The sequence below is a fragment of the Haliotis cracherodii genome, unplaced genomic scaffold (genome assembly GCF_022045235.1).
Source record: "Haliotis cracherodii isolate W230 unplaced genomic scaffold, xgHalCrac1.p SCAF_9, whole genome shotgun sequence".
In the NCBI taxonomy this organism is placed as follows: Eukaryota; Metazoa; Mollusca; class Gastropoda; order Lepetellida; family Haliotidae; genus Haliotis; species Haliotis cracherodii.
Window position 1 is genome coordinate 10,067,186 of NW_027266343.1, and position 27,738 is coordinate 10,094,923.

The 27,738-nt window shown below is 40.3% G+C and overlaps 1 protein-coding gene across 1 annotated transcript; it reads left to right on the forward strand.

The window, feature by feature from the left end:
* LOC139451714 (salivary peroxidase/catechol oxidase-like) lies at positions 1-27,048 on the forward strand. Its single transcript, XM_071233032.1, has 15 exons — positions 1-96; positions 873-971; positions 12,457-12,640; positions 13,893-14,022; positions 14,578-14,777; positions 15,585-15,785; positions 16,258-16,336; positions 17,193-17,299; positions 19,216-19,317; positions 19,637-19,735; positions 20,895-21,055; positions 22,524-23,065; positions 24,356-24,525; positions 25,567-25,666; positions 26,865-27,048. Exons 1-15 carry the CDS (start codon positions 1-3, stop codon positions 27,046-27,048), a joined length of 2,454 nt encoding a protein of 817 aa, XP_071089133.1.
* The last annotated feature ends 690 nt before the right edge of the window (positions 27,049-27,738 follow it).

A 27,738-nucleotide genomic window follows, 5' to 3' on the forward strand; every position in this document is an offset into this window, starting at 1 on the left:
ATGCTGATGCAGCTGCCGCCATCCAAGCTCTTGTTCCTGAGTGCCAGGGTCGGACCATCTATGCCTTGGAGGCGGCAACTGAAGACCCCAGCACAGGTACGTGGATTACACACTTATACTTATACTTATGTATATCTCTATGGACATTTATGAATATACTGATTGTACCTGTGTAAATATGTATTGGAGGAAACTGAAACCTGATTTTTAACAATGATGAATCGTCGATTCTGCATTAATAATTTGCTTTAAACATCTAAACTGGTGAACGTTTTAAGTTAATAAAATATCATGTTTTAAGTTGATATTCTCATTTTTGATGAGCAAAACAGGAATTACAAATTGGTCCATAGTATATTGTTAAGTACTACGGTAAACTTTTTATCATCGCGTAAACAATATAAGATAGACCCATTTATGAATTACTGTTTTGATCATAAAATTAGGACCCGTGAAGATCCGGGTTAGAGTCAATTTTCAGCGGTCCAGGCTGGAGAGTCTGAACAGGCAACTGACGAGATCGTGTGATCAGGGTCGCTGACCTGGTTGATGCATGCCATCGCATCCCAAATGCATGGATCGATGCTCATGATATTAATCACTGGATTGTCTGGTCCAGACTCAATTATTTACAGACAGCCGTCATACAGCTGGAATAATGATGTGTGCGGCGTTAAACAACAAATCAAACTAAACCACGTCCTCATACATACATCGCCTGACCCCGATGCCAGACGGGGTAAGTTATATGCTCAATGATATCTTGTTTCCAATTATATAACTAGTCATTTCATCGATCATTTAATAAGAAAGACATATATATTAAATTACATCAAATTATGAGACTACTTTGACTGAGGTTGCTGATGAAGCTGATGCTGATGCAGCTGCCGCCATCCAAGCTCTTGTTCCTGAGTGCCAGGGTCGGACCATCTATGCCTTGGAGGCGGCAACTGAAGACCCCAGCACAGGTACGTGGATTACACACTTATACTTATACTTATGTATATCTCTATGGACATTAATGAATATACTGATTGTACCTGTGTAAATATGTATTGGAGAAAACTGAAACCTGATTTTTAACAATGATGAATCGTCGATTCTACATTAATAATTTTGCTTTAAACATCTAAACTGGCGATTTTATGAACGTTTTATAAAAAGTGTTACGTGTTCATGTTCTCCCAACTTCAAAATGCCTATAAAAGAATTTGCTCAAAAGAAGTTAAGCACTATCCGATGACACACGATGCCAGATTGACTATACCTATGATGTGAATGAGTCGGGTGTTCCTCAACTTCTTTTGAATTGTATATTTTCAATCGAATTCATCTGTTAACAGATGACAGTATATCTACGTACAGCTTCCTCAGCAGGGGTTTTAGTGATCAATGCCCATATGTCCAGAAACTAATCAATGATGTGCATCATCGGCACAAAAATTATATCCGTCAGAAACTTTTGAAAATCGTGGCGTTGAAAGGTTATAATTTACCACACGTGACAATTGCCACACAAGACAGCTGATCTGTGCCAGGGAAGACAGGTAAGATATATTTTTGATACTTTCACGTATATTGTGTCGTTCTAAATAACAACTTGATAAAAGTCATATATTGTGTCGCCTGAATCACTTTTTTTATTTCATTTGGATATGGCTCTTTTAACTGTCAAATATACTAGAATTATAACATCAGCGTTAATACCTATAACATCACGGAGTGATGTATCAACTCTTAGAATTCTACGTAATAGTTTAGGAGAGAACATCTGCTGTTGTGATGTGAATAATATATGAATCACGAACATATTTTTTCCGAGAGCAAAATAATCATTATATAAAATGACAATAATAACAGTAATAATATTACAATATTATTACCATGTACATTTGGGATATCATTGCCTTGCTCGGAACTTTATCAAATTAAAATTGTATGGAGACAATTGTTTTGTATGTCATCACATTTCTCCCACCTTCATTCATAGAGGAACACATACATGAAAAATCGCACGATATTAAATTTTCCTGACAGACTTGCCTAAAATGTTGCCTGATACTAGGGCCGTGTCGGGACAGCAGTTAATACTAAGATGGATTGCAGAATAATACAAAGAAACCTGCGTATCTGGCCAAATATATCCTAATATCTAAAAATGTATAGTCTTGCTCAAGGAATTGGGTTGTATGTATATTCAACAATATAATACTGCGATAAGTATGACTAAAATCCTCAAAGTATAGTAACAATCAACAAGGTCAATGCCGTACTAAATAACCCAGTGACGCGCGAAACAACGGCTTCAGTCTGTCTACTACAGTTAACATATCCCTGGCGTATGAAGGGCTTTTTCAAAATATAAATTGTAAGTTCGTTAACAGTCTAACGTATGTCGTATACAGTCCTCTTATTTGATAAAAAACAGTAAGTACGTCAACTTGAAAAGCAACTGGATGTTACATTCCTAATATCAGCTAATATTCTGATAATATGCACTAGACATAAGATTAAATGACAAATAAAATCAATTTTAAGATCGCTTATACCATAAAACCGAACATAATATGTCTTGGTATCATCCCAGGTGTATTAGATGATGGTAAAGACCAGAAATGGTATGACGTTAGATTATGAAGGAGACACATTAAAGTGTTTTATAATACTTCGGAACACGAGCAATAAGATGAAGAAACATAAACATGCATGAGTGGTATTGGGAAAATGGTGAAAACAAATTGAATTGGATTTTAATACAAAATTATTGAACATAGTGCTTGTTGTGAATTCCTCAAAGATTTGTGTGTTTGTTAGTTGTTTAACGGCACATTCAGCAATATTCAAGCTATATGACGGCGGTCTGTAAATAATCGAGTCTGGACCAGACAATCCAGTGATTGTCATCATGAGCAATACGGTGATTTGCATCAACCAAGTCAGCGAGCCTGACCACCCGATCCCGGTAGTCACCTCTTACGACTAGCATAGTCGCCTTTTACGGCAAGGATGGGTTGCTGAAGCCCTGTTCTACCACGGATCTTCACGGGTCCATTGACGCAGGGATTTGTGTAAAGTCATTCCGACAGCATACAATGCCAACTCAACAATGATAATCAATGTCTCCTCAAAGTAATATAGTACGGTACTTGCAGACATGTGAGATTATACACAGGTTATGGAGATGGAGATGTTTAATCTATACTCACAGGCAAAAGAAACGCAAGTCGAGTATGCAGTATACATGTTATTTTTTTGCAACAGTAAAGACATAAAACTACCAATAGGGCAAGATTGAGAAAAATTTGACTGAAGACAGTTTAATGGATTAAAGGCAGATGACATAATTGTTGTTTTTTCAAATGTTAAGGGCTTACACAGTTTCGGGTCAATACCCAAAATGTCAGTCAAAACCTTGTGTGACCACCATTAGCATTAATTACTGCAACACATCTCCTGTACATTGAGTGGATCAGACGATTTGTGAAGGCCCTAGAGATCCTCCTGCACACACCTAGAGCAGCTGTGTGTAGTTCATCGACAGTTGTAGGGACTGGGCGCACATTGTGCAGACGCCTTTGAATCTCATCCCACAAGTGTTCGATGAGGTTCAGATCAGGGCTGAGGGCTGGCCACGGTAGAACACGGATGTCGATTTGTTGCAGAAAGGCCATGGTATCTATGGCAACATTGGGACGAGCGATGTCCTGCTGGAAAATGTGTTGTTGATGTTGTGCAAAAAATGGAACAACATGGGGTCTGATCACTTGGTCGATATACCGCTGACCAGTGACGCCGTGTCCCCGACATTGACCAACATTCAGAAAGCACATGGGTCCAAGTCACGCATTAAGTCTAATCCCTGCCCATATCATGACGATAGGTCCACCCCATGGATCCCTTTCCACAACGTTTCTGTCAGCGAAACGATCACCTCGACGCCGCCAAATTCTGACTCTTCCGTCTGCATGGGAGACACAAAAGCGATGAAGATGACACGCCTCCACTCACGATGACGCCAATTGTGATGACCCTCTGCCCACTGAAGTCGTGCTTGTCGATGCCGTGGTTGGAGAACAGGACGACGTACTGGTCGGCGACATCTGAGGTTGTTGGAACGGAGACGTCGGATCACAGTGTCCCGGCTAATGTGTCGATGATGTCTTCCTATGGTCTGTCGAGCACTTTCACTTGCAGTTAGGAACGGATGTAGCTGGTGTTGACGGGTAATCTGCCGATCTTGTCGAGGTGTACATGTGGTGATCCTAGGACGACCGCTCCGAGGAAGGTCATCTGTAGTCTGTGTATCATTGTATCGATGCAGGAGACGGTAAATTGTGGTTATGTTAACGTTGGAATGACGGGCAACATCTTGGGCAGACTCCCCAGCTTCCAAACGTCCGATAGCCTGGTTTCTCTGAATTGGAGTTAGGCGTGGCATTGTTGACCAAGGAGTGCTTGGTCCAAGAATTGGCCACAGTTTTATACCCACTAAAGTTCGTGACAGTTCGTACATTTTCGATTTCGCGAGAAATCGAATGGGTGCATGATACCCGCATTTTCATTGAAATGGTGCGTTTTGGTGATTCGTTTTTTATGTTGCCTTTTTACTCGGGGCTTCCAAAATGCAACCAAAAATATTGATAACACCATCAGGCTTCACTACTTTCTAAAACTCGTATCAATTTATGGTTTCGTGTTTGTTACCTATTTGTTTAAAACCACTTGCGTTTCTTTTACGTGTGAGTATATATCAATCGCCATTAAACATGCTTATTGTCAAACCTTTATGTATTTGCCAAAGAAAAACATGAGTTTTGAGCAAAGGGAAATATTCTCGCCCATGGGCCACTCTTCGCGCATGGGCAGGCCCATGGGCCAATGCTCCTTCATATACATGGAAAGGACGCAGCGTGTCAAAACGCACCATTTTAAACTGTGATGCATGTTTGCATAAACATGTCATGGTGAAAGACCTGTTTGCAATATCCACGTGCTATTTTGGGGAACTGTGGGCAGTGATACCTCCTAATAAAATGCCTATTGCATTCAAACATTTATTAACCACTGTTAGTTCCGTGGATCACAAACGTCATGCAACAACTCAACGCCGTAAATAGAAACATTGGCATCGGACGCCCGGAGGATGCAGTCTCCAGTCCCACGTCTGTAGCAACCAGAACTTGGATAAACACCACAGAGCATTATATGTGTCGCATGCAACTATGTATATAATTGACAAACAGATAACAAGAACAAAATCACCCGCATTTCAAGTGCTTTTTTAGTTTTCACTCAGTCCCTAAACAAATGGGGGAATATTGCTATTGACACGTCATAGACTTGCATCACTTCGGGCTTTCCTCCCACATTATGCTGACACGCCGCGATATAACTGGAATACTGTTAAAAGCGGCGTTAAACTCAACCCACTCACTCACTCCGAAAGAATAAATTCCGAACAGTATAAGTCTATAAAGCGGTATTCATTTTGTACTATCTAAACGCTTTATCAAAATAAATATAAAGCACTTTCATCTAATGTAGTTTTCGTCTAAACCTGGTCGTGCGGGATACAATTAAACCATACACTACTAATACAGGTAGGAAGAGCATTTCGAAAAGCAGAAGCAAGTGATCATGAAATAAATGTTTTGAAAATTATTTGAATAATATTTATGACATCTACTCATGTGATGTATAATGTTTCGCTTCAGCATATTAATATTAAATAAATTAGTGTAGATAAACTGTTTTGCATTTCTAAATATACGGTGGGATTGGGGGAGACCGCACCTCACATTGGATCACGAACAGCAGAATACTGAGAATTATTTTCAGTTTCAAACAAAAACTAAATGGATTGCATATTCTGATCACATGAGCCTAGGTTCATTCATTCAACGGCCACAATCAGAAATATTTCAGAAACCTCTCAAATTAGTGTTTTTACTATAATTGTAATATAGACGATTCTATGATGCTATTGAGACCACAATGAGATGTAGAATCACATCCTTGATTTCAGATTTTCCCTTCACAAAGCATTGGATTACATTTCGTATATATCTAATATTAATAAAATTTATGAAAACAATATCTTACAGACACAGTGACATTTGCGCATGAATGTGAATTGCCGCACGCAAAGGCGTGTGGATATTTTACAAGTACAAAATGAATAACACATGGTCAAGATGCATACGTTTTCATTTTTTTCGGAATGGAACAGAGAAATATCTCAGAATGGTTGCCCCAAATAATATAAACTTAATCATATTCCGCATATACATCGCGAAGCGTTTTTGAGTTACATGTATATAATCGTAATACCATGGATCTATAATACTCAGTTACTCAATCTGTATTTAATATTGATTTTTCTACTTTGTGTAAAAACTGGCGATGTGGCGTTTTGCAACACGCGGGGCGTCTATGGGCTGTTGTCATGCTGGCAACTGGCAGGAGTCAGCTTGCAGTGGCCAGTACGTTTCATGTTTCACAGCGTGTGGCAAGCAGACCCTGGAACAAGTACAAAACAAACTCAAACTGTTGATTGATCCCGTTTAGGGCGTCCCACGTCAACGGCATCGAGCTCAAACAGAGAATTAAATGTCTGCACACATTCATGAGACCACAGGAGTACGATTTACGATTAGTCAAACGATTAGATATCGTCTACATTAAGCTCATCATGCTCGAAGGTCACGTGTGGCGTCGCTGCTTGTAGCAGTTCCAACAATGTCTGGAGACTACCGTGGAACCTGGTTCTTGTTGTCGAACCACTTCTGGTATTTAAAGTGTCCTCCTATATTCTAAACCCCGATTACAGCAACGCCGGATGGCAAGCCCTTTTCACATTTATTACAGAATTACAGATATCTTCAATTGTTTTAAAGATATCGGTATTTTATTCAAAGATATCAATAATGTTTTTAAGATATCAAAAAATGATTTAAGATATCTTAAATTCATTTCTGATAATCATTATACAATTACTCTTATCTTAAAATGTTACGGTGATATAAACAAATTAGTTTGTGATATCTCTAAATGTATTTAAGATATCATTAAACAATTACCATCCAACAGTACATAAATATAGTAGAATTCAATTCAAGATATCTTAAATTCAATTCAAGATATCTTGAAATAAGTTATACACATCCACAAATGCATTACAGATATCTTTAATTCAATTAGATATATCTTTAATTCAATTCAAGATATCATTAATTCTGACCGTTACTGATATCAAACATCCAATTAAAGATATCATTGATAATTTTGATGATATCTTTATATCAATTATAGATATCAGTTATCTAATTTAAGTAACATTATTAATGTGTGGCAACAATTGAAGATATCAATAATTACCCAGCAAACAATTCTACGTTGTGACAACGTTGTGACAACGTTGACTTTTCGTTGCTATAACGCTGTGATGTTACGTTGTCACAACGTAATTCTGTAGACTCCCAGAGTGGTTGCTACAACGTTGTGCGTAAACCAAAATACAACCAAATCAAGACGTTGTCACAACGTCCATTTTTTACGTTGCTATAACGTTTAACCAAAACGTCGCGACAACGTAGGTATCGCATACTGTTTACATATGGCGACACTACAGCCATTGCAGCACGTTGTTGCAATGTCCATGTAGATTAACGCCTGTTTTATTCCTCAATACCTCCCAGGCAGCCTGAAAAGTTTGTACCAATCTAGTTAAGACGTCAGGTACCAAGAAATACATTCTGCAAACTGAATTCACTTTAACCCTATCCATGAAACAGCAAGTCAATGAAATGCACCCTCTTTTGGCAGAGTTTGAAATACGGCCAAGATAAAAATCTAAATGTGTTAAATTACATGTACAATTTGGTTATATAATAATTATTTTTCCAAACAATTTTCAAAGCTATGTGCAAATTGTTCACAAATGTTTCAACACAATTAAAAGATATTTGATTTTCCCACGAATTTTCAAATTAAAAACCATCAAACAATAAGCCCTGCACAAATTGAATCATTTAAATTTTCTTGGCCTTACCTCATACATTCAGCATTGAGAGCAACACTGTGACAAACAGAATAGTCTATGCATCTGATGTCCTAAGATCCATTTCCCAGTAAACGAAATGACAATAGAATTCTGGTTGAGGTGACATTTATTTATTTGTTAAATGACAAGTCAGAACTTGGGCTGAGTGGCTGAGGAGCCTTTTCAGTCCTCAAATGAAAAGTCACAGGGATGATCTTCAACTGTATCCTCAGTCTCTCCTTGTGCCTTGGTAACTGAATAAAAAATGACACAAATGTTATAAAATGGCAAGGCAAGGGACATATTTCTGACATACCAAATAATGGTTGCATTCCCCAAAATAATGTTTTGATGTCTGATGTCAGTCTTTAAACTGTTAAAAACTGCTGAAAGTGCGAAGGCGTTGACAGTAATACCATGATGCACTTGGATCTGAATAGGCAGAAAAGCTTTTAGCACTGAATCATTGGTGTAAATTTATACCCCCGCCCTTTTAGGTTATTGGTATCATTAAATAAGAATCATCTAAATTTTAATTCTTGAAGATGTTTGTATATATTATTGCATCAGACATACCTTTCTGTCAGTGATGTACTTTAAACAAATATGCTCCCAAAATACTGTTTTCTCCACCTGATAGAAAAACAGAAACCATAAAGTATCACATTCTTAAATAAACCAGTACTGTATAGATTTACTTAGACTGATAGATTAGGTTGTAACTGGTGGTAATATCGGCAAATAGTTTTATCAGTCAACAGATCAACTGTAGTTGTTCAAAAGCAGTAACTTTACCTTTCTGCTGTACATCACAAACTAGTGATTCAAGTGAATATCATGGCCAAGTTTCTAAAACCTTATTTGAAAAATATGAAAAATATATATTGCCAAATAAAATAAATAGTTCCCATATTTGAAGCAAGAATGTTGAATATGAATTATGAATTGGCCCACCAATAAGTGATAGAAGTGTTAAAACTTTGGGGTATTTATCCTAATTAAAACTGTGATTATTTTTTTTAATACTTAGATCTACCTTAATATTTTCCATATTAATATGCCAGGATAGTTATATATGTTCTAACATTTACAAAGATTAGAAACATGGGTAAATTAACAAAATGCAATAGCTTATACAATACCAGACGAAGTTGAAACAGCTCTAAATATTTATTAAAATTTATTTGTCACTACGTTTATTAACATAGATCTAATACAGTTAAATATCGTTAAATATAATTCTGTAGTATGGTAGCCTACGTGGCAACATATGGAGATCGAAAACCGAACGAATATGGTTGCTATCAATTCCATTGTATTTTTCATTGGTGCACATTGGCTACACCCATCTCACCTTAATAATCAACAAACGATGACCAACTCACTGACAATATATGGTGATATTTAACTTTTGACTATCGACTAGCTTATCATCACCAGCGAGAACATTACCGCAAACACCCCGTTATAGCGCGCGACGAGAGACTCGTTTTACTTTTGCTCGTTTTCATTAGAAGGGAGTCGGACATAGATCTAATTATCGGAAAATGATGAATTGATTCTTTTTTGGAAATAATAAAAATACACATGATAAGCGCCTTGCTATTATAAACTTTATCCTGATGATCCACATTTTGGCCTTTTTCAGTCAGTGCTAATTAGGTCTTTTCGGAAACAACAAGTATGTTTCTGTCTCTTCCCGAAAATACAATTTTTTTTCATAACATCATTGAGCGCTTTAGACTAGGGCTATAACTAGCAGCCTACAGAGAGTCAATCTGAAAATACTTCCATTGTTTTGATTCCCTCTCTTCGCTGTATAAGAGAAATCAACTCAACCTTTCCCATGGCCTGAATGAGCCACATTGTTTCACAAAAATCAAAGTCAGAAGATTAGTACATGTAAACTTTAAATAGTAATGATTTCAGAAATAACACGGAAGAAATGGCGATAACTGTCAGTAGGCGATGCATAAGTTAGGCCTATTTACAAACCTACACGCTTACGATCGAAACCCGAACATAATATGACGGCCACAAAACGCCGCCAGACTGAATATCTGGTCAAACATATACCGCTTGCCCTCGGTAATTACCCTTGGTATCCATAAAATAATAATATGGAAAAAAGTCTGGCGCCCCCTTCACCTCTATCATCATGTTCTGTGTATCATATTAATATCAACACTGATGCTCAGTGAAAGTGACCGGCAAACTGCATTCTAAACCCTGCCACTTCTGAATAATACGATACATTTAAATCATTTGACGATCTGCATGTACAGAAACATATCAACAAGCGGAGACTACTTTTGAAAAATTAACTTACCTCGTCCGAATTTACAGATCATCTGTCCAGTTCCAGTTGCTGCACAATCACTTGCTTGTATTATATTATGTCCAGATTGAGTTCGAGCTAAGATGGCTGGTGACAACAAATGTTCCGCGACAATGTGACGTCATTCTGACGTCACTTCACGAGGCAACTGGCTAAACTTTTCTGCAGTCGCTCTCACGCCGCAAAAAATACGCGCCAATTGTTTTAACTGTAATATTGCTTGTGACAACATTTAGTAAACAGATAACTTCGTTAATATATATTTATGTTTAAAAAAAATAACACTAAGAGATGGTAGATCTACAAGTGGTTTACTAAACATCATTTACAAAAAGTGTTGTAATGTCCAAAGCACAACGTTATCACAACGTTAATTTGCAACGTTGTTGTAACGTTGTGGACTAACGTTGTCATAGATATACGCAATTACGTTCTGGAAATTTTAGTTTTAAGAGATGAAAATTCAAATACCGAATATATAGAAAGATAATGCATTACTACCTTGGTATTCTGACAAATTCACGTTGATTTTGATAAAGCAGTTCTATTTCTTTATGACTAACGAGAAGCAAACTCAATAACGTTTCACCGACGTTTCAGAAACGTAGTTACAAAACTTTGTGTGATGTCCAATGCACAACGTTTTCACAACGTGGATGTTCTACGTTGTTATAACGTTATGAAATAACGTTGTGACAACGTTATATCACGACGTTACCAATCCACAACCTTTCAACAACGTTTTAACAACGTCGTGTGTTAGCTGGGTACTTATTGATATCTGTATTTAGTTTCAAGATATCAGGAATTGAATTAATGACATCACAACAAAACATGACATTTTGATATCTTTCAATCAAATTTTGATATCAATAAACGAATTTAAGATATCAGCAATTCTTTTCAAGACATCTTCAATTCATTTCAAGATATATTTAAAACAATTGAAGATATCCTAAATTTTATTGCAGATATCAAATTTATTGCAATTATCTGCATTCAAGATATCTTCAATTCCATTCAAGATATCTTTAAACCAATTGAAGAGATCTGTAATTCCGTAATACATGTGAAAACGGCTTGCCATAACGCCGCACTCAGCAATATTCCAGCTATATCACGGCGGTCTGTGAATAATCAAGTCTGGACCAGACAATCCAGTGATTGATATCATGAGCATCGATCCAAGCAATTGGGATCGATGACATGTATCAACCAAGTCAGCGAGCCTGACAACCCGATCCCGTTAGTCGCTTCTTCCGACAAGCAGTCTCCTTTTACTGCAAGCATGGGTTGCTGAAGACCTATTTTACCCCGGATCTTCACGGGTGTCACCGATTCGACCGAATTGGAAGGAATGCGCCGAGGCGTTTTTCGACAGATCCGATCATCTTCATTCGAGATGTTCAACCGATCAGGATGTAACCACGACAAATGGTCACAATGTGACGCCTGGCTAAGTTTGACACTTTTCGCTTGTTAGTGGTCGTAAACATGAACATATGATTTGATGAAACTGTTTTGGCACATATTCAATAACTCATGATCATACAGCAGGAATACAAACAAACATTATATCTGTGGAAATATTGCCTGGAATACATTATACATAGATATGCAACTTCAAAATAAGTGTGGGCACGGGTGGCCCAGACGTCTAAGGCAGCACCATACCCGTGCTCGTGGGTTTCACCGAAGTGGTAAACGTCTGAAACCTGCATCACTTCGGGATTTCCTCCCACATTAAGCTGACAAGCCGTGATATAGCTGGAATACTGTTAAAAGCGGCGTTAAACACGACTCACTCACTCACTCAAAATAAGTTAAATACGTTTTTTTAAAATTCCATATTCAGTAAACTACGGTTATAACGAACTCATGGGCTACTTATTTTAATTCGTTATAACCGAAGTTCGTTATAAGCATATGTTCAGCATATAGACAGCAAATGGCCGAGGTCAAGAAAATAAGTTCGTCAAATACGTCAGTTCGTTATAAGCGAGTTCGTCATAAACGTAGTTTACTGTATAGGTAAATAATACTTTTGTTTTTTTCTGTATGTCGTTTACGCCAGGTCACGATGTTACTGGTACTACTGTTTGGTTGCCATCTGATGGTTGCCATGGCTGATCATAAAATAGGTGGTGATTTGGCTTCATACTTCAACCTGACGGATAGTCAGCTGGATGCAATCAGATTAGAAGCTCTGACAATATTAAAGAATGAAACCGATTTACAGGACAGCTGCGACGATCTAGGTAAATATAGATATATTTTAGTTACCGTATTCGATATAATAAGCGCCCAGGGCGCTCTTAAAATTAGAAATACGGGGATCTTATTAGAATATTATTTTGCCTTCAAGATTAATATCGGATGTAAAATGAAGTATACCGAGTTGGCATTTTATGTAATTGAAAAATTACAGTTATATTTGAGTTGATGCCTATGTCATCATAGCTCATTCATGCAACACTTTGTAAAACGTATACTTTGGGTGATTAATTTTGTGTAAATATAAATTGGTTCAATGATGCTTTGGGTCAGGTGAGAATTTGCAGTCACGTGACCACTATCATGTTTTAACAGTTGTAAATTTGTGTCGAAAAAGGCAAATTTATTAATTTATAAAGATGAAATTCTATGATACCCATCAGCAGTTGTCATTTTATAATGCGAATAGTTTAATATTTGTATGTGTTTAAGTAAATTATTTCTTAACAAATAAGACAATGTAGTAGTTTTTTGAGTGCTTACGAAGTTTACTAAGAGTCGTTCATTTCCGTTAGATATAATATCGCTAATTTCAGATGTATTCGATTGGAAATCAAACACATGATGAAAATACTGAGTTTCCTTTCTTGTTTCGCTCCTCGGGGGCACGGGTGGCCAAGTCGTCTAAGGCGCCGCGATTCGCTGTCCAGAGTTGCGTTCCTTGGGCACGCCAGAAACCTATGATTGTGGGTTCGAATCCCGGTTCGCCCCGATAATGTTTCTAGGTTTGTCAGCACCATACCCGTGCTCGTGGGTTTCACCGAAGTGGGAAACGTCTGAGACCTGCATCACTTCCGGCATCACTCACTCACTCTTTTGCTCCTCAGTTTAGGTACAGATGGTGGCTTCAAATAGTTTCCTTACAATACAGATTTCTCTTCTGACAAGTCTCGAGCCAGTGGCTTAGAAATGAGTGTGTGTGTTCACATTTGAGAAAATAGCACATGTTTTGTTTGTATTAACGTAGTTTTCAGTTTGATAACTACCTACTAATTCAAATAAATAATAAATGTAAACAACAGGACGATTTACAATTATCAAATTTTGTTTCTATAAAATCAATAATATTTCTTAACAAGGGTAACGTGGAACGTTATTATAACACTATTTGTATCAACGAGACACGTAGCCACTTCAACAAAGATTGCCTCGTGATTTCACAACTGGTGAGATCGATCCTAATACTACATGTGGGCGTTCATGTAAGATCGATAATAAAATCAATGTGTGGTGCAGATGAAGCTGCAAACGCAGCAGGCTCTACTATACAACAGCACAGCTCCATCACCTACACCTCCCTCGACAGCACTCGCCGGGGAGAGGAACATCGGCTCAACGTCATCATATCGACGCTTATTTTAAAACTGTGAGTTTATTTGTCCTATGCGCTAAGGACATAATCATTATGTATTTTCAGATTTGCGGATTTTATTCCCTATGCAGTAGTCTTGTCACAATTTCAGCCGATATGCAAATATGGCCATAATAACAACAATGATAATTTCACATACTGGTTATCTAATCGTGAACATAAAATAAGCTATAGGTAACGATACGAACTAATATCATCGATCAGCGCTGTAATGTAACACACACGCCGCCCAATTTATTGTCAGCCAATCCGGATACAGTATTATGCTAGCGTCTTATGTATTATTTAATTTTTATGGACTGTTTATGAAAAAACATTGCTTAATTAGCCACTCTAAAACCAAGGAATCACTTCAAGTTATACACTTTCATACAGAATCCCAATCGTGCTTCCTAATTGTTCCTCATATCAAATGAGTTTATCAAATGGTCAATTGGCCTGCCTTTGCATGTGTTTGTGATTAACGTAATCGGAATCGTACAATGGCCTCTGCTTTTGGAAGACGTTTCTCATGACAATTGCAAGGGTTTTGTCGTTTTTTAATTTCAGAGTTCGGCAATTAGGTGACGTACCAACGTCAATTTTGGAGGAAGGATTTGGACCCGAGGTCATCTGTGACGTGGAATACACATGCAACACGAAATCCGCCTTCCGGACAGCCGATGGCCATTGCAACAACCTCGAACACACATCGTGGGGGAGGTCGTTTATTCCAATGAGACGATGGATGACTCCGGTATATGAGGACAGTACGACTCTTTCATCTCCCTCTCCCCCTGGGTGGGTGGGGGTCGGGGTTGGGATAGGCCAGTAGTTAATGCGTTCGATGGTCTAGCCGCGGTCTGGGTTCGATGGGCACAATGTGGTATCCCCAACCGTGATGCGGGTGGTGAGGTTCGATTGATGCATGTCATCGTATCCCAATTGCGTAGATCATTGCTCATTATTTCAATCTCTGGATTATCTGGTCCAGACTCCTCACACGCTGCCACCAACCCTTTAATCTCACCGCCCTCGCCGGCTGTAATGGCGTGTGCCTGTTGATACAGTTTTGAAACGAATCACAGACCCCAGCATATGTGAGTGTGGGTTCCTGAACAAGTGAATGCTTGAGTTTGCTTGAAGATTTTAACGCCACTTGATGCTGTATTTCAGTCACATCATGGTATGTCAGTTAACGTGGGAGGAAAGTGCCAATGCACAGACTATAAATAGTTCGTGTCGGAGATTTTTATACCCCGCCCCGAAGTGGAAGAGGGTATGGGTATGGGTGCTATCCGTCCGTCACGTTTCGTTTCGTTTCCGGAGCAGAACTCAAAATCCACGAGAGATATCTTAACCAAACGTGGCTCATAGATAGTTCTAGTGGTTAACTGGTGCCGTTTGCTAGTTTGGGATTTTTTAAATAAAACATTTTTTTCGAGTTTTCAAAGCAACCGGACATGTCATATTGGCTGGGGAATTGAGTATTTCAGGATTGTTAGTTTTGTTTTCAAGTTTTGTTTCTGTGTACTCTGTGAAATTAAAGGGGAATTTACAATTTACTTTGATTATAGATGTGTCGAGGCCGAGAAAGTTTGCCGTGTCGGGAGCGCCTAATCTGTTACCCAGTCCTCGGATCGTCAGCACTACCGTCCACATCCCTTCAACAGACGCCGACCTCAGCGCCAACTTCACCGTCATGTTGATGCAGTGGGGTCAGTTCCTGGATCACGACATCACCAGTACTCCCATTCAAGAGATAAGTCATCCTGGATGTAAGTTGGAAGTACATGTTTCAACGACCCGTGAAGATCCGGGGTAGAATAGGTCTTCAGCAACCCATGCTTGCCATAAAAGGTGACTATGCTTGTCGTAAAAGGCGACTAACGGGATCGGGTGGTCAGGCTCGCTGACTTGGTTGATGCATGTCATCGATCCCAATTGCGTGGATCGATGCTCATGATATTAATCTCTGGATTGTCTGGTCCAGACTCGAATATTTACAGACCGCCGGCACATAGCTTGAATATTGCTGAGTGCGGCGTTAAACAACAAACCAACCAACCAACTATGGTGAATCAGATAAATTTGATATGAGAATCATTGTGTGTTTTGGACATTATGTTTATAGTGTTTCCGCGACTGCTTTCAGCCCTGTGATGTTTTGATAGCGTTGGAAAGTGTTGGGTCAAATCCAATTTTCAAGCGAATAAATTGTTTTGATATTTATAACGTTTGGTTTTTCAGGTAGCCATTCCTCCACGGTTGCTTGTTGTGAAGGCCTTTCTGAAAGTGGAGGCGTACCACAGCACGAATTAGATAAAAGGTAACTTATTTTCTATTTTGAACTTTGACATAGTACCCAGGAAAGTGTTTTACAGTAAACTACAGTTAAAACGAACACAAATGGACCACTAATTTAAGTTCGTTATAACCGTAGTTCGTTATAAGCATACATACAACATCTATACATCAAATGGTGGGAACCAAAAATTAAGTTCGGAATATCCGACTGTTTGTTATAAGCGTGTTCTTTATAAACGTATTTTACTGTACTTACAATATTCAATACGTGTGTGTACAGGACGTCGGATGCCGTAGGGTAAGGTTCAAACAAGGCCCCTGGTACTTTATTGCTTGTCGTAAGGTTGTCAAACACAGTGACAAAGTTGATTGCGTGACATCACGCTGCTATTTACCTATAGTCTTGTTTTACCAATGCTATCCTATTTACAGGGCGGCCCGTGAAGATCCGGGATAGAATAGGTCTTCAGCAACCCATGTTTTCCGTAAGAGGAGACTATGCTTGTCGCAAGAGGCGACTAACGGAATCGGGTGGTCAGGCTCGTTGACTTGATTTGATGCATGTCATCGTATCCCGATTGCGTGGATCGATGCTCATGATGTCAATCACTGGATTGTCTGGTCCAGACACGATTATGTACCTCCCGCCGTCACATGTCTGGAATATTGCTGAGTGCGGTGTTAGACAACCATCAAACAAAACAATATTTACAGGACACAATAATATAGCTCGATTAATCGAATAATAAAAGTCTAAAACATATAGTTATATGTCCATTTCATAATACCAATTGCTATTTCACAAGGACATGTATATTCACCGGAAAGGCATTTCTAAAAACTTTATCTCTCAAACAACAAGAACTTGTTTTCGACAGACCCCAGTGCCTTGCTATTGACATCGTGCAGCCTGACAGACGCTTCAATTATACTTGTATGAATTTTGTGCGCTCCGTGCAAATTGAGAACGCCAACTGTAAATCAGGTATGAATTTCAATTACAGCTTGTTTGGTTGCATTGGTGTCAGTACATTGCAAGTCTATTGGGTTTTAAGGTTTCCAGAGGAATAATGTTTGTTTGTTTTTTAAGGCCCTACTCAGCAATATTCCAACTATATGACGGCGGGATTATAAATAATCGAGTCTGGATCAGACAATCCAGTGATTAACATCATCAGCGTCGATCGACCCAATTGGGATCGATGACATGCTTCAACCAAGTCAGCGAGCCTGACCACCCGATCCCGTTAGTCGCCTCTTACTAGAAGCATAGTCGCCTTTTTACGGCAAGGATGGGTTGCTGAAGACCTATTCTACCCCAGATCTCCACGGGTTCCAGAGTTATAATGAGTTGATGAGTGAGAATAGCCTACAACCCGGAGTTAAAATGAGTCGATCGGTGAGAATATTCGGGTTGTAGGCTATCAAAAGGTAAACTGAAGGATGCGAATATCTGAGTTTTAGGGTACAAAACCTGAACTGTAGGACGCGAATACGTGAGCTATATCGTATCAATGCCTGAACTGAAGGACGCGAATACGTGAGCTATATCGTATCAATGCCTGAACTGAAGGACGCGAATACGTGAGCTATATCGTATCAATGCCTGAACCGAAGGATGCGAATACCTGAGCTATATCGTATAAATGCCGAAACTGAAGGATGCGAATACCTGAGCTATATCGTATCAATGCCTGAACTGAAGGACGCGAATACGTGAGCTATATCGTATCAATGCCTGAACCGAAGGATGCGAATACGTGAGCTATATCGTATCAATGCCGAAACTGAAGGATGCGAATACCTGAGCTATATCGTATCAATGCCTGAACTGAAGGACGCGAATACGTGAGCTATATCGTATCAATGCCTGAACTGAAGGATGCGAATACGTGAGCTATATCGTATCAATACAGTACCGAAACTGAAGGATGCGAATACCTGAGCTATATCGTATCAATGCCTGAACTGAAGGATGCGAATACGTGAGCTATATCGTATCAATACGGTACCGATACTGAAGGATGCGAATACGTGAGCTATATCGTATCAATACGGTACCGAAACTGAAGGATGCGAATACCTGAGCTATATCGTACGAATACCTGAACTGAAGGATGCGAATACCTGAGCTATATCCTAACAATACCTGAACTGAAGGATGCGAATACCTGAGCTATATCCTAACAATACCTGAACTGAAGGATGCGAATACCTGAGCTATATCCTAACAATACCTGAACTGAAGGATGCAAATACCTGAGCTATATCGTACCAATTCCTGAACTGAAGGATGCGAACACCTGAGCTATATCGTAACAATACCTGAACTGAAGGATGCGAACACCTGAGCTATATCGTACCAATACCTGAACTGAAGGATGCGAACACCTGAGCTATATCGTACCAATACCTGAACTGAAGGATGCGAACACCTGAGCTATATCGTACCAATACCTGAACTGAAGGATGCGAACACCTGAGCTATATCGTACCAATACCTGAACTGAAGGATGCGAACACCTGAGCTATATCGTAACAATTCCTGAACTGAAGGATGCGAACACCTGAGATAACGGTTTTGCAATGACTTGATCCTGATGAAACATGGCGTACCTGTAATTTCGTTTTTATCATTTCATACTTCAAGAGGGGTCACGGGAGGCCCAGTCGTCTAAGGAGATTCCCTTGGGCACGCCAGAAACCTATGATTGTGGGTTCGAATCCCGGTTTGCCCCGGTTATGTTTCTTGGTTTGTCAGCACCATACCCGTGCTCGTGGGTTACACCAAAGTGGTAAACGTCTGAGACCTGCATCACATCATTAAGCTGACACACTGTTATATAACTGGAATACTGTTAAAAGCAGCGTTAAACCCAACTCACTCACTCATACTTCCAGCCCCTGTAGAGCAGATGAACCAGATCACAGCCTACATAGACGCCTCACAGGTGTACGGGTCGTCACAGGAGGAACAGAACAGACTACGGACATTTGTTGACGGTGAGTTTTTTAAGGACAGGCCGTTTGATATTCTCTTTTTTAATCTGCTCAAGCGTTTCTTTAAAGAAGTAAAATCGCTCACTGGACATGCTAAATAATCTGTTGTGATAACATTGTTTGGTTCTAACTTTCTGGGGAAAAACATATTCATGTTTTGAAACCTAGAAAAAATATTCTGTCGATAACAACATAGAAACGACGTCCCGTCAAGCTGCTTAATTTTTTTATTAGTCCAAAGGGTAACAAAACTGTACCTTATAATATTTATTTGGTCATTCGTTTTTGTTCACGTGAAAGTAAGGATTTTCTTTGCTGTCAGGAAAAATGAGAACTGTAGACGACGAATTCCTACCAGAAGACACGGAGAATGAACAAGCTTGCAGGACTCGGACCTCGCCAGATTACTGCTTTCTTGCCGGTGAGTGTAGCGAGGGGATGTTTGTTTGCTTGTTTGCTTGTCTGTTGATCTGGACCAGACAACCCAGTGGTTGATATCATGAGCATCGATCTGCGCTATTGGGATACGATGACATGCATCAACCAAGTCAGCGAGCCTGACCACCCGATCCCGAATCGCCTCTTACGACAAGCATAGTCGCCTTTTATGGCAAGCATGGGTTGGTGAAGACCTATTCTAACCCGGATCTTCACGGGTCCTGTGAAGGAGTGAGTAAAATGGGTGTTACGCCGCCTTGAACTGAACTGTTACATTACGGTGCATCAGATTGACCACTTTAATGAAAACCTTAAACAGCTGCGTTGTTGCTGACAAGCTGAAACACAATACAGTAAACTACGGTTATAACGAACTCAAGGGGACTACAATTTTTAGTTCGTTATAACCGTAGTTCGTTATAAGCATATATACAGCATAACTACAGCAAATAGTCGGTACTAAAAAGTAAGTTCGTTATATCCGTCAGTTCGTTATAAGCGTGTTCGTTAAAACCGTAGTTTACTGTATCAGGACCAATCTAGGATTCTTACCCAGAGTAGATTCCAGGAACGATAAGGGATGAAACTATGTTTGAAATGGGCTTCAATTATTGTGATCACTATTGGAATCGAACTCAGGTGTTCGACGAGACATGCGACCGCTATAACCATTTTGCTACGCCGCAAAATAATGTTCAAGCGACCTTAACCCATATGGGGCGGTGGGGTAGCATAGTGGTGAAAGCGTTCGCTCGTCACGCCCGGGTTCGATTCCTCTCATGAGTGGAATGGGTGAAGCCCATTTCTGGTGTCCCCCGCCGTGATATTGCTGGAATATTGCTAAAAGCGGCATAAACCAATACTCAGTCACTTAAACCCACAATCAATCAGAGGTTGACACTCTGTTACGACGTAAATTGTAATAAGTTATTACATTTTACCGCAGTTTGAATTACAATTTACCGCAGTTTATTACAATTTACGTCGTCACACACTCTCCTACCCAGAGTTCTATGCGACCAGCAAATTAGCACGTGGCAGTGGTGTTCTGCTCAGTCACCATTGCGCCGGAGTGTGGATCATTGACTGTCGTAATGTCGAATGGATCGCAACTAGTCGTCACTATATAACTATTCTTCTAGGTGACCATCGGGTGAATGAAAACCCTGGGCTGCAGAGTATACAAACCACTTTCGTGAGGGAACACAACCGTTTGGCCGCCGCCTTGAAGGACCTGAACTGTCACTGGGGGGATGAGAGGATATTCCAGGAAGCCAGGAAGATTGTTGGGGCCTACATGCAGGTAAGATGGTTATTGTATAAAGGTAGTACCGTACACAAAGCACAGGATCTGGTGTTGGGGATGAAATACAAAATTCTTTGGAATAGGCCCGTATACAGTCTCAGACCTATCCATTAAAATATGAATTCTCTGTCCCTTTTGACACAAATGTGATTGACAAGACTCAAAAACCCTGGCAAATATGCGGACCTCTCTTTCGAAATGTCATGCTTGCATCCCAGGTACCAAGTTGTCCGACTCCCTATTGTTCTCGGTGCCTTAGGTTTGGTACCTCCCAATCTGTTTACTGACACTGGGAGAGTACCCGGATTTGCTACCAGGAATACAGCCCTTCTGACAATCTGGGTAATTCAGAAGGCTGCAGTGTTGGGGTGGGGAGTCTTCTAATTCTTCGAAAAGTTTTGGGTCGGTTTGATAATAATAATAATAATAATAATAATAATAATAATAATAATAATAATAATAATAAACGCAGATACAACCGAGTACAACTAAAGTATTTATTCCCCTCTAGCGGATTTAGTATGTTGGAAATAAAATCGAATATTATGCACACTCAAAAATTGCACCGTAATATCATGTTTATGCCTCAAATGAAAATAAACTAAGGGAAGCACACGGCACTACATTACATCTGTCTGATGGGGATTCCGGGTTTGAATTATTACAAGCAGCCATGCACACACACACACACACACACACACACACACACACACACACACACACACGCACACGCACACGCACACACATACATACACACACACATGCAAGAAAGTCGCTATGTAAGCGCAAAAGTGTTGAATGCGACGTTAAACCCCATTTCACCTCACTTGGTTACCCCCATGTACATGTATTTGCATTCGATGTGCAGAGTTGCGTCCCTTAGACGTGCCAGAAACCTATGATCGTGGTTCGAATACCTGTTGACCTCATTAATGTTCTGTGTATATGATAATGTTTTGTCAATATCATAGACGTGTTCGCGGGATACACGAACCTTCCCTCCACATTATACTGACACACCTGGTATAACTGAAATACTGTTCAAAGCGGCATTAAACCGACTCTCAAAAACTCACGCTCACTATGTCTGTGTATTGACAAAGGGCGTTGCTACGTTCCGAAGATTTCTTTATTCAGATATGATTATTCTGATGGCTTCACTCATTAACATGTCAACCCGTGAAATTCCGGGTTAGAATAGGTCTTCAGCTACACATGCTTACCACAAAAGGAGACTATGCTTGTCTTCAAAGGTGACTAAGGGATCGGGTGGTCGGGCTCGCTGACTTGGTTGAAGCATGCTATTGCTCCCAATTGCGTGGATCGATGCACATGGTGCCAATAACTGAATTGTCTGGTCCAGACTCGACTATTTACAGACCGCTGTCATATAGCTTGGATATTGCTGAGTGCGGCTTTAAACAACAAACAAACAAATAATAACATATACATATTCTTTTTAAAGAAAATAACCTACGGAGACTACCTGCCTAGTATCATCGGAGATCAGATGAATGCGCATGAACTGACGCTCGAGACGTCAGGATACTCCAACGTCTACGATAACGAAACCGATGCCAGCATCAGGAACGCCTTCGCAACAGCCGCCTATAGGTTTGGTCACTCCATGGTCCGACTATTCTTATCTAGTTATAGTCCAGCATATGACAGTCTTGGGCAAGACCAACTGAGGGAAGTGTTCGATAATACCCATCTTATTATAAGCGAAGAGAACAGAACTGTCGGTGGCTTTCTGAGGGGCTTGGTAACAGAATGTGTACAATCCGTAGACGGTAAAGTATCTCAAGAGTTGACCGATCACCTGTTCCCTGACGGTAACAGAAGCATGGACCTTGCATCGCTCAACATCCAGAGAGCACGTGATCACGGCATACCCGCCTACACTAAATGGAGGACGTTCTGTGGGCTTCCTGGTGCAACTGATTTCGACGGCTTGTTGACGACCCATTCGAATGCCTCTACTGTCAAGCTTGCGGCAGCATACGAGTAAGAACCTGTGAAGAACCGGGATAGAATAGGTCTTCAGCAATCCATGCTTGCCGTAAAAGGCGACTATGCTTGTCGTAAAAGGCGACTAACGGGATCGGGTGGGCAGGCTCGCTGACTTGGTTGATGCATGTCATCGTATCCCAATTACGTAGATACCCGTGAAGATTCCGGGGTAGAATAGGTCTTCAGCAACCCATGCTTTCCGTAAAAGACGACTATGCTTGTCGTAAGAGGCAACTAACGATATCGGGTGGTCAGGCTCGCTGACTTGGTTAATGCATGTCATCGATCCCAATTGCGTGGATCGATGTTCATGATGTCAATCACTGGATTGTCTGGTCCAGGCTCGATTATTCACAGACCGCCGTCACATAGTTGGAATATTGCTGAGTGCGGCGTTAAACAACAAACCAACCATCCAACCAATTACGTGGATCGATGCTCATGATGTCAATCACTGGATTGTCTGGTCCAGACTATTATTTACAGACCGCCGTCATATAGCTGGAATATTGCTCAGTGCGTCGTTAAACAACAAACAAACGAATCTTTCACCATACAGGAGTGAAATAACGTTTTGTAACTCCGCAATATTCAAGCTATATCACAGGGACCTGTACATAATTATGGCAAACCAGTCACTGCGAACAGGAACTGATCCAAGACATGGATGCACGGTCCACTAATCAGCAAAGGTACAGGTCACACAGATGCTCGTTTAGCCTGCTTCAGATTCTTGGTCGCCATAATTTACTATGCAGAGTTGGCTCCCTTAAGCAAGCCAGGAACCTATGATTGTCGGTTCGAATCCCAGTTCGCCCTGATTATGTTTCTAGGTTTGTCAGCACCATACTTGGCCCGTGGGGTTCACCGAAGTGGTAAACGTTTTCCTGCATCACTACGAGCGTACCCCCTTCTTTAAGCTGCCACGCCGTTAAATAACTGTAATTATGTTTAAAGTGACGTTAAACCCGAAGCGCTCACTCAGATTCGATTATTTACAGGCCGTGATATAATACTAATGGCTTTACCCAATATTCACTCGTGCACTCAAGACCCGTGAATATCAGGAATTTGCTGTAAAGGACGACCATGCTTGGCGTAAGAGGTGGCTTACGGGATCGCTTGGTCAGGCTTGCTGACTTGGTTGGTGGAAGTTTTCGTATCCCACGCTCATGGACCGACGCTCATGCTATCAATCACGCATTAAGCTGACACTTCGTGATATAACTGGAATACTGTTAAAAGCGGCGTTAAACCTCACTCACTCACTCACACTCGTTCCAGGCATGTGGACGACATTGACCTGTGGACCGGGGCACTGACTGAAGAACCTGTAACAGGTGGAGTCGTCGGACCAACATTAGCCTGCCTCCTCGGGAGACAATTTGAGGCTCTCAGGAAAGGAGACCGATTCTGGTTTGAAGAAGACAATGACTACGCTAAATTCTCCCCCGGTTAGATTCTAACACATTTATTAGTTTTTTTTTCCGGAATATATAAACTGACGGCCAAAGAAAGTATACCCTTATGTTTGATGGTAGCTAAATTTGAAACAAACGAGATTGTGATGTATTTGAGTATCATAGTTGTTTTGGACCTTAAGTTTGCAGTGTTTCGGCGACTGTTTTTAGCCTCGTAACGTTTTGATTACGTTTGTTTTTGTTTGCCAGTTTTCAAGTGTATACTTTTTTTGCTCGGAAGTGTATATATTTGTGCATCATATGTTGTCATAACAGAGACAGGAAGTGATGTTAAAATGGGTACTGAGGTGCTAAACTTACGAGAGTACGTACAAAGCACTTCCTGACAATGCACTTTCACGAATTCTATAGGTAACAAAATATGCAGCTGGTGTGCATGCTTCCAATGTGGCATACCATGCGCTATTCTTGGGTGTGTGGGATTTTAAAATGTATCTGTTTTCGAAAATGCTGAAACAAAATAATCACGTCGTGGCCATACCATGACCGACTTATCGTTGGTTCAAGATTGGAATCGGTTATGATTCGTCTATCAACACCAAACCATGGAACTCCTGGGAATTAAATGTGAGTTTAGGTAAACCTCATTCGGCAAGCACGCACGCACATAGGGGGCACAGGGGCACGGGGTGGAGATATAACTCGTCTCTGTTGTCCATGTAGCACGTTTCTCGTGTTATCTTAAGCTCTACGTAGTATGTGGCGCCACGATTTCTAATTATGACGTCATGTCCGGTGACAGCATTTGAAATGCCAGTACGTATACAAAGATAAAAAAGCTACAGAGAACTGAAGGAATATGATTGAGGAACAGCATTTAAAATTAATTCCCGGGCACAACGCACAGCTTCACAACAATATTTGAAGTTAGAGCGTCATTTGAAATGCCAGACATTACAAGGATAAAAAAGGACAACACAGAACTTATGGAATATTATTGAGAAAATTCAGTAAATTAATTAATTAGGATATTTTTACAATGAATGTGTTACAGTAAGTCAATGCATTTTGCAGATCAACTGGCTGAAATCCGCAAGGCAAGTTTGTCCCGAATATTCTGCGATAACACCGACACTGTCAGTATACAGGAGAATGCTTTCGTCAAGGGTGATAAGTAAGTATTCCTGTTAAGATCCTTCATAATATTAATATGTTTTTTCTCATGATCAACTTCAGAGGGAGCGGTCGGTCGGAAGAAAAAAACAACTTGCTTTTTGAGAAAAGTCTGTTGTTTACGATACATGTATATGCAAAATTTAATATAACTGATCGCATATTGTATTCTATTCGAAATGCAACGACTGTTATATCAGTGTTGAGAGCTTTCAACAGGAAACAGAAAATGGCGTAGGCTATTGGCAGAGTTACGTCTTCTTCAAAACAATTTTAGTTAATCGTCCACGCATACAAAACTATGTATGACTTACCTGACGAACCACAAATGAACGTTATTGTGAAAATGGATTTTGCATCTTTTAAAAGTTGTTTTTCTTTCAAATAATGGGGTTTCGGGGGCAGGATAGGCTCTTCCTATCAGGCTCCTCTTCTCCGGCTCCTCCGATATATACAAGGATACCGGGATCGGGATTTTGGTATCCTTTTATTTATCGGAGGAACCTGATACTCGTGACACAGCTGGAGTGCCTACAGTGTGTGCCCGGATCGGTAGCCTGAAGGTTATCGGGTCCGGAAAAATCAGTGATTAATATTATGAGAAACGGTCCACGATGTTTGAAACCCATTTCTGGTGCTGGAATATTGCAAATAGCGGCGTAAAACCATACTCACTCACATATTCCGCGACGGGGCAGGTTGGCATGCTATCAAACAAGCGACTGATCCTGACCACTCCGTCCAATAATGCAACCACAACCCTCGGTTGCAGCGACCAAGGCTAACCCGGAAGTACCAGGGTGTCTGGTATGAAGAACACTCTGAATTTCAGATAATTTGTTTGTTTATTGCTTGACGACACACTCAGCATTATTCCAGCTATATGATGGCATTCTGTAAATAATTCGCGTCTGGACCAGACAATCCAGTGATTGACATGAGCATGGATCCAGGCAACTGGGATACGATGACATGCATCAACCAAGTCAGCGAGGCTGACCACCCGATCCCGTTAGTCGCCTCTGACGACAAGCATAGTCGCCTTTTACGGTAAGCACAAGTTGCTGAAGACCTTTTCTGCCCCTAATCGTCAGATTAGGGTGAGTGGACAGCCTGTCTTTATCTCGGCTTGTATAGCCAAGTTCAGGAGAGCTAAATAATTATTCATAACTCATATTGTTCATAACTCCTCCTTTCAGGGTGCCCTGCGGCTCCCTGGAGACGGTGGACCTGACCCCCTGGAAGGAGGAACTGGGGGCATGGACCCCTTGGGCACCATGGGGAAATTGTCACGATCATGTCCAGACACGAGTCCGGGCCTGTTCACCCTGCAACTGTGGTTGTGATGGTCCAAACGTTGACAGCCGTTACTGCCGTTGTTGAGTCCTGTTACGGGTCTCCTGTACCTATCCAGGCACTCCGCGTGTATCTAACGGCATACGGACTTTATGTCTAAGTAGTCCAGCTTCTAAATGCCTCTCAAGGAAGACTTTATGTCTGTAAAACATGTTTAATGTATTTCTCTAACGACATTCATGTTGTTATTTTAACTCTGACGGCATACAAACTTTATTTCTCTAACTACATACAGATTTTATGTCTCTTCATACAGAAGCCCTGGTACAAGCAGGCATCTTATTGTATATCAAAAGTATTCAATAAAACAATGATACATGCCTAGCAAGATGTCTGAAATGTTCTGTTTTTTTAATGCGGGTGTGTAAAATATTTACGGATGGGAGCGACTGGATAGCCTCGGGGATAAAGAGATGGCATACAAAAACAAAAACAAATTAAGAAATGGGTATATTTGGTATCATTTTCTAGGAAAAAATGTCCTGAATCAATTACGCAATAAAAAAACCAAGTCACAACGGCATTGTTTGAATAAGTGGCGCCATCTAGAAGCACCGGATGATAAAATCATTTTAAAGTTTGATTACTAAATGAGTGTTTTAAAATAGACATATTACAGTATTGATATGACACAAAACAGAAAAATAAGGGCAAGATGGCGGACTGGGTAGTCGACTCACTCATGTGTCTGAAGTGAAAGTGTATTTCAAACAGAAT